General features: G+C 49.6%; 1 protein-coding gene across 2 annotated transcripts in view; it reads left to right on the forward strand.

Moving 5' to 3' along the window:
* The first annotated feature begins 3,028 nt into the window (after positions 1 to 3,028).
* Vwce (von Willebrand factor C and EGF domains) overlaps positions 3,029 to 8,702 on the forward strand; it is a 32,087-nt gene continuing 26,413 nt past the window's right edge. For both annotated transcript variants that reach the window (XM_021216338.2, XM_029542333.1), the window contains exons 1-4: positions 3,029 to 3,316; positions 6,128 to 6,222; positions 6,321 to 6,410; positions 6,985 to 7,113. In XM_021216338.2, the coding sequence (XP_021071997.1) occupies positions 3,207 to 3,316; positions 6,128 to 6,222; positions 6,321 to 6,410; positions 6,985 to 7,113 (424 nt within the window). In that variant the 5' untranslated portion in view covers positions 3,029 to 3,206. The remainder of the gene's footprint in view (positions 3,317 to 6,127; positions 6,223 to 6,320; positions 6,411 to 6,984; positions 7,114 to 8,702) is intronic.

Consider the following 8,702-nt stretch of genomic DNA (forward strand, 5'->3'; position numbering starts at 1 on the left):
AGTCATATGCTGTCTGTCCTACTTGTAGACATTTCTTCCCTTATAGAGACAGAAACGAGGAGGTTGTAAAGATGCTTTATTTTGGGATGAGAATGGACTGAACATGGCTACAATGTGACACGTGAAAGCTTGACTGTTCAGATACAGTCTGTCTCATTTATTTGTATGTATTGTATATATTCACTTGAGACTGAATTCCAGAAACCCTTGGATGCTGGCTTTCTGCTTGTACACTCCCAAAATCCCCTCTTAAATACCATTTATCACTTCTCAGGGTGAAAGGTCATCTTCAGAGATCTCCAACCAGCTGGATAGGCCCTTCCATGCAGGCACTGATAAGCTAGCTTTATTCCCAAGCCTCCAAAGGAGGAATCCTTGGAGAGAGTACTAGAAACACTGATTCATATCACATGACCATTTGGAAGGGTCTCAAACCAGAGGCCTGAATTCTGCAGCCAACATCTTGGATCCTTTTTTTTTTTTATTATTAGATTTTTTTTAAATTTGCATTTCAAATTTTATCCCCTCTCCAAAAACCCCCCTATCCCACCCCAACCCACCCACTCCCGCTTCCCTGTCCTGGCATTCCCCTACACTGGGGCATCGAGCCTTCACAAGACCAACGGCCTCTCTTCTCATTGATGTCCCACAAGGCCATCCATCCTCTGCTACATATCCAGCTGGAGCCTTGAGTCCCTCCATGGGTGGTGGGTTAATCCCTGGGAGCTCTGGGGCTACTGGTTGATTCATATTCCTCCTATGGAACATCTTGGATCCTTTACTCAGTGAAGCCACAGAAATGGGGAGGAAGCACCAAATGAACAAACATTAGTCCTGGAAGATGGACGGCTTATATATGAAAGACTCAACTGAAGCTCCAGAACGGAACAGGGCAAGGAAGAACAAATGAAACTGAAGGACCCAGTAGCTGATTTGATGGGAAGGTAGATGCCAGAGGACTGAAGAAACTGTAGGGAGATGGAATGCTGGGCCGACTCAGAAAAGGGCATAGGGGTCCTCCAGTCAGAATTTCCTACTTTCTATATCCAGAAATCTACACTAGGGTGATGAGGGTTTTGATTTTCCACCTGCTAGGGAGTGAGTTCTTCGGAGGAGAGTGTGGGGCTACGGCAGTGAACGGAGGTGTCAGAGATGTGCTGGGTGGTAAACAGCAAATGTCATGAGCCATGAGCTATGAGGGCTGTAGTAAGGGGATTTGCCCTGTGTGTAGTGGTTTCAGGGTAGCTTCCCAGGGATGGGAAGGAAGAACACCTGTCTTGTGACAGTAGCAAGCACAGCCTCTGCCTTTTCCAGGCAAGAAAGATAGCCTAAGGAGTCTGAAAGTCCTTAGGACTCGATGTGTATGTACAGAGAAGTCACATTCATCTTTGGCACTATGCTGGCTGTGAGCTTGACTAGATAATAGAATGGGCCCAAACAAGACGAGATACAGGTCCAAATGTAAGTCTGGGTTCAGCCATGTGGGTTAAGGTAGAGAGATGGCTGGTCGTTTGTTATGCCAACAGCTAGTTGTTATGGCAGAATATCCCCATAAAAGCAAGCAAGCAAGGAAGGGTTTATTTGGCTCACAGGTGCAGCCATCCTGGCAGGGGAAGCATAGAGAGCCCGGAGTATGGGGCTGCAGCTGAGAACCAGCTGAATGCTGGCACTCAGTTTTCTGGTCTTTGTATTTAGTCTGGCCCATGTAACAATGCCACTCATATTTAGGATGGGTCTTCACAACTCAGTTAAATCTTTCTGGAAACAGCTTTGACACACACAAAGGCTTATTGCCTAGGTGCTTCTAAATCCATTCAAGTTGAAAATAACGAATAGCCATGACATCACAACATCCAAAAGTACTTGAAGTTTTCCTCTTTTTTTTTTTTTTTTTTCAGAGACAGGGTTTCTGTTCCAGGTATAGCTCTGGCTGTCCTGGAACTCACTTTGTAGACAAGGCTGGCCTCAAACTCAGAAATCCGCCTGCCTCTGCCTCCTGAGTGCTGGGATTAAAGGCGTGCGCCACCATGCCCAGCTGAAGTTTTCCTCTTACTGCAAAATAAGAGTCGGGGACCAACAAGCATCAAACACCCGAGTTAATGTTTGCACAGAAACTAAAAGGAAAGTGTCTGTGAGAAGGCACCTAGCATCCAGGTCATCCGTGCACAAAGTTTATCTGTGGTCACCAATGCCAATAATCTTGGGATCAGCATGAGGCAGAACCGAAGGATTTAGGCTTGTTTGGGAAGTACAGACATTTTCAGATAAAATGTCGTCTGGAAATGTAGTTTTTAAAAACTAGTTCAGTTGATTTTTAAAGGCAGTGAGTTTCTTATTCCTAGGAGTCTTTACACAAACGCTTGACTAGTCCAGACTGGGTAGGGTTAGGCAGGGCTTGCTACCAGAACAAGGTAAAACTCGACCCTCCTTTTCGCTTCCTCCCAGCTAGATCTTTCTCAGTTCTATCATTTTGCTCCACATTCTTCAGCCCGGGCTAACTTCGAAGGAGGCCAAAACGGAGCCTTCTAGTTCTGTGCCCCTGGCTCCCTTGCCGACTGCGCACCGCTTTCTTACCTCCCACGTGACCTAGGAAGCTGTCCACTCAACCATTTGACTCCCACCAGGTAGCCTGTGGGTTCAAAGCAGGCTAATGTCCTTTGGCAAGGAAGCAGACTAAACCACCAATACACTATCCTGACCATCTGGTGGGTTTGGGGAGAGTCAAAACTGCCTAGTTTCAGTGCCCTGGGTTTGAGTGTCCACAAGTCTCACCTACTGAGAATTCAGATTGAATTCTACGGAAACTCAAAAACTTTGTTCTTGAAGTTTCTTTCAAACTTGGTTCGAAGCCTTCAGTCATTCTGTGGAAAGCGACTCCCAAACCCAGGCTGGGGGTGTGGGCCGAGGGTGAAACCCCGCCCTCGGGGTCCCTGATCTTTGCTCCCGCCCCAGGCTCCACGCCTCCCGGAGAGGCACCGGCGGGCGGCGCTCCTTTTGTGTGTTTCTTTCCAAGGTGCAAGGACCCCCCACCCCCACCCCCACCCGCCTAGGCAGTCCTCCCCTAAACACCAGCCCTCTTCTCGTCGTCCTCAGCCCCTGCCAGCTGTGGGGGAACCAGATCGCTTCCAGGAGGAGGGACAAGGTCGGTAGCCCCCTCCCGGTGCGGGGCCTGAGCCCAGTAGAGTCCAGGACCTCTGCTGCCAGTCATGTGGGCTAGACTGTTGCTTCATGTCACCTACATCTTGATCCCGTTGCTGGGGTCTTCAGCCCGAGGCTACACCGGGAGGAAGGCGCCAGGGCACTACTCTGCGGAGAGGTAAGAGCCCGGTGCCTCTCAGCGGCCCAGCCTTCTAGCGTCACGGCGTTGGGCTGGAAGGCACTGGCATAGGGCAGCTGCTAGACCTGTATCCTTTGTGGCGTGGGCACACCAGGGGTCTGGACAAAGAGACAGTAGTTTGTGCCAGCTGGGTGGCCCTGGCTGGGGACCGCTCTGGCTAGGGAATCTGGGAGATGGAGATCCCGGTTCCAAGTGAATCTTGTACTAAGGGAATAGGCTGACCCTCTGGCTAGGGAACGCCAGCACATGCCAGTTGGTCTCAACTGCCTGGCTTTCTTCCTTGGCGATGCGGGGCCTCCTCTGCTTCTGCACACGTTGCCTTGGGGTTGGGGGTTTTCTCAATGTCTCTTGCTCTCTGCACCCGGTGGACCTTGGAGCCACCGGTGGCTCAGGGTTATGCTTTGGTATCTGCGCATGTGTGCATAGGCCGGGGAGGCGGGAGGCGGCAGGCGGCAGGCGGCAGGCGGGAGGCGTGTCTTTCCAAACCCAATCGTTTTCCCTAAGTGTGTCTTAGTCCTCTACCACCAAGGGGTGATGAGGGAGTGGTGATCGTGTGTGCGTGATACTTATAGCAAGGGAACACGTTGTCAGCGGGTGGCCTGGCCCACAGCCACATCTTCCCAGGGGCGCACAGCAGGGGCAGCCCTGGAGGAAGGGCTTACCGCTCAGCACATGGGTTCTGCGATCTCTTGCAGTTCCTGCAGATCTCCCACCACCTGTCTCCCTGGCATCACTGTGCCACACACGGAAAGCTCCTTGGGGCTTTCTTTCTTTTTTTTTTTTTTTTTTTTTTAAAGATTTATTTATTTATTATATGTAAGTACACTGTAGGTCTCTTCAGACACTCCAGAAGAGGGCATCAGATCTTGTTACGGATGGTTATGAGCCACCATGTGGTTGCTGGGATTTGAACTCTGAACCTTCGGAAGAGCAGTCGGGTGCTCTTACCCACTGAGCCATCTCACCAGCCCCCTTGGGGCTTTCTGGTGGGCACCCTACCCCTGCCTATCTGAGGTGGAACTCCACCAGCTTCCACAGGCACCCTACCATTTACAACTTCGATGGCACCTCACGCCCCTTTCAGAGCCCCCTTTGGCTTAGCTCTTAAGTTGTTCTGTAGATTCCAGCTGCTGGACTCTCCTCCTCAGCTGTTGCTATCATCGTTTCTATGTGTGACATCACTGTCGGTCTGGTTTGTCTTCACTGGTATTGACTTCTGAGAGGGAAAAGGACTTGGCCCTAGGGAGAATCCCCAGCAAACTTTTCTGTACTGCTATGGTTCCCCCTAGGTTTCCACATTTGACACAGATTATTAACCCTAAGAGCCAGGCAAGTTTGTCTTATCTTGTATCATTTCTGTCTGATACACGGACAGGCATAGAGGGTGTTCTGGTTGGTGGGATGAAATTCCCATCAGCTCTGAGTATGTGGGGAAAGTCATCTGGTGCCTATTGCTTTGCCTGGATTCATGGTCCTTGCTCCATGGCTCCAGGAGTTCTAGCCCTTGTTAATCTCTCCGTTAGCCCACGCTCAGGCTGGTCCATCTGTCTGTATTGCCTTCTCCTTCCTCATTTTCATACCGAGTCTCTAGTCTTCTTTCTCATGCAGCAGAGGAGCTGTCTTTCCAGTGACCCTCTCCTGGCGCTCTCCAAGGCTCCATAAGCCCTCCCAGAGTCCCCACTGAGCTGTTGCCATCACCTGGGCCCTGCTGTCCTTTGATAGCGAGGGCAGTAGCATATTCATGGCCTTACAGACTGCAGTTTGACATTTTTAGACACTGGCTCCAGAGAGTGGAGGGGCTTGGGTACCTTGCTGCCATTCTAGGGCAATGCCACCCAGACCTGCTTTCTTCCTTTACCAATTGAGCAGTTATGACTTACTTTAGATGTAAAACTGAACAAATAAGAAGCCCTTGTCCTGGGCTGGAGAGATGGCTCAGTGGTTAAGAGCACTGACTGCACTTCCAGAGGTCCTCAGTTCAATTCCCAGCAACGGCATGGTGGCTCACAACCATCTGTAATGGGGATCTGAAGCCCTCTTCTGGTGTGTCTGAAGACAGTGACAGTGTATTCACATACATAAAATAAGTAAGTAATAATACTAGAAGGAAGCCCTTGTCCTCGAGGAGTAAAGAGGATATAGACAGTGAAGAGGTCATGAAATTAACAAGTAATCGAGTGTCCTAGAAAGGACGGTGGAGCACAGCACAGCAGGCTAAGGTCAGCAAGAGAGGCTTTGGGGAAGAAGATGTGAACAAAAGACCTGAGTGAGAGTGAGTGTGTTAGACGTTATATTTCTGGGTGTGGTGTACACATCTTCTATCCCAGAACTCAGGAAGGAACAAAGGCAGGTGGATCCCTGTGAGTTCCAGACCAGCTTGATCTGTATAGCAAGTCCCAGACCAGCAAACCAAAACAATAATAACAAAAAATATAGTCATATAGCCCAGGACGGCCTTGAATACATCAGGTAGCCCAAACAGGCTTCAAACTTGTGATCCTCCTGTCTCAGCCATCTGAGTGATTAGAGGTCAGGTCTCAAAGCAGCCACCCCCACCCCCATGCTGCTCAACTGCAGTTTCCCTTCATCTTTTCTTCAGGTCTCTCCTTCATTTCCTTTGCTCTGTGTTCATAGCTTATATCTGTTCTCATACATGGTTGTCTGGTCCTGCACCGGGCAGTGTGTGTGTGTGTGTGTGTGTGTGTGTGTGTGTCCTTTAGACCAGTGGATGAGTTGGGAGCACCTCTTTCTCTCTTCCTACAAATTGCGGAGTGCTCTCTTTTCTTGCAGACGTCGTCTGGGGCCCCACGTCTGCCTCTCTGGCTTTGGGAGTGGCTGCTGCCCTGGCTGGGCCCCTTCCATGGGCAGTGGGCATTGTACCCTGCGTAAGTACCCATCCATCCTCATGACCCAAGCCTTCTCAGCACACACCAGTGCTGTGCATTGCCAGGGTCTGCCCCCTCACCTCCATCTTTCCTCTCAGCCCTCTGCTCCTTTGGCTGTGGGAATGGAATCTGCATCGCCCCCAATGTCTGTTCCTGCCAGGATGGAGAGCAAGGGGCCACTTGCCCAGGTAACTGTGATGGACAATGGCGGATGGGGGGTCACCAAAATAATGTGAAGATTCTGTGCCTGGCATTGGGGACTTGAGATAGGTTCTAGCTTGGCATCTTCAAGACACCTTGTAGGGTTTTCTACATTTGTTTCGAAACAAATAACTGATAAAAGCAACTTAAATGAGGAAAGGTTAATTTTGGCTCAGAGTTCAAGAAAACAGTCTATCAGGGTGGAGGAAGCATGGTGCCAGAAGAGTGAGGCAGCGGTTCACATTGCACAGGCAGGAAGCAGAAAGATTTGAAGTCCCCCAGCCCCCACCCCGTGCTGGCTCTCTTTCTCATTAGTTTGGCTCACAACCTTCCAGAGTTAGTGTGTCTCCCCATCTCAGCCCAGTCTAGGAACTCCTTCAGAGATATGACCAGAGGTTATCTCCTATTTGATTCAAGATCTTGTGAAGTTGAATTAACCATCAACATGGCTAGTGCCATGTAGAAGCGGGCGGGAAGTCCCACCCTGCAACAGGATTCTGGAGAAGCCCCAGGACATCTGAGACGCTGTGTTGACACATACCCCTGCGCTGTTTGTTTTAGAAGCCCATGGATCCTGCGGGGAGTATGGTTGTGATCTCACCTGTAACCACGGTGGCTGTCAGGAGGTAGCCCGAGTTTGCCCTGTGGGTTTCTTGATGACTGAGACAGCTGTTGGTATCCGGTGTGCGGGTGAGAGGCCTGGAAGTGGGGGAAGGGGAAGGTGGAATGGCATCTCTCCCCCCCGCCCCCCCCCACTCTCCCCACTCTCCCCACTCCCCCCAGCTCCCCCTGCTCCCCCTCCCCCACCAGCCAGCTAGAGTCCAGGACCTAGAAGAGCAGGGAAACATGCAACCTGCGGGTATATTCCTCCTGTTATCACACATGTACTCGTGGACAGCAGCAGAGCTCGGATGGAGGTGGCAGGTGATCAAACAGTGGCTGTTATCAGCGAGCTTCCAGATATGAGGCAAGGACAAAGACAGCTCCATTATAATAGGGGCATTGAGTAAGCACACCCACGCTGCTGGGCTCACAGAGGGACATGGAACGAGAATTGGAGTCAGCTGACATTTCAAAGCGAAAGGAACTAAAACTCAGTAATTATTTTGTCAAAGGATTATTTGTTTTGTCTTTTTAAATATTGGGATGGTTTAACTTTTTAAAATTATTTTATGTGTATGGGTGTTTTGACTATATGTATATGTACCATATGTGTGGAGTGCCCTAAGAGGCCAGAAGTCATCAGACTCCTTAGAACTGATGCTGCCGTGTGGGTGGTGGAAACTGAACCGGGGTCCTCTGCAGGAACAAGCACTCTAAGCAACTGTACCACCTTTCCAGCCCCTATGATTTGTTTTCTTGATTTTAAAAGTCACTATAGGCAGAGTGTGTGACTTTTACCAGAGGTGGTTAGTTACTATGACCAGTTTCTAGTCCATCTCTTCAGAGACAAAAGCCTGGTTGCAGGTGTTTTTGTTTTTGTTTTTGTTTTTGTACGTGCAGTGTGTATGTGTGCTTGTCTGGATGACCCCAGGCATGTGGAAGCCAGAATTAGCACTCTATTCCTCCATTGCCTTCTACTGTAGTTCCTGAATCAGGGTCTCTCAGTAAACCTAGAGCTCATTGGTTTGGCTCGGGCGGTTGATGAGTTCCAGGGATTCAATGTCTCCATGCCCCTGAATCCTCCAGGCAGTGCTGGGTACTGTTGTGCCAGCTTTTAGTGGATGCTGGGGTGTCTGGGCTCATGTTTGTCCAGCAGCTAGTTCATCAACTGAACCAGCTCCCTTGTCCCCTTTTGGAGGGTTTTTGTTTGTTCTGTTCTGTTTGTTTGTTTGTTTGTTTGTTTTGAGAGAAGATTAAACTCTGTCGACCAGGTTGGTCCCAAACTCCCAGATCTGCCTGCCTCTGCCTGCCTCCCAAGTGCTGGGGTTTACCACCCCACCTGCCCGTTTTGAAGTTTTAACATTTACTGTTCTCTCAGTGAACAGTAAAGTAAATGAGAATTCATTTGGAAGCATTTGGAAGCAAGCAGGACACTGGAAATGAAAGTTTTCTGGGGTCCTAACCCGAGTGTTACTAATAAAGTGAAATGCTTTCTCTGCTCCTGTATCTGGGCATGCAATGCTCGCATGTATAAATGTGTATATAAGGCTTATATGTGTGCTTTCTAAAATGAGGTAATAACTCCTTGTAGTTCCCACTCTTTATTCCTGGTTTCATCCTTTAACACTAGATAGGAGAGAGAGAGAGAGAGAGAGAGAGAGAGAGAGAGAGAGAGA

This window comes from Mus pahari, chromosome 1 (genome assembly GCF_900095145.1).
Source record: "Mus pahari chromosome 1, PAHARI_EIJ_v1.1, whole genome shotgun sequence".
Lineage (NCBI taxonomy): Eukaryota > Metazoa > Chordata > Mammalia > Rodentia > Muridae > Mus > Mus pahari.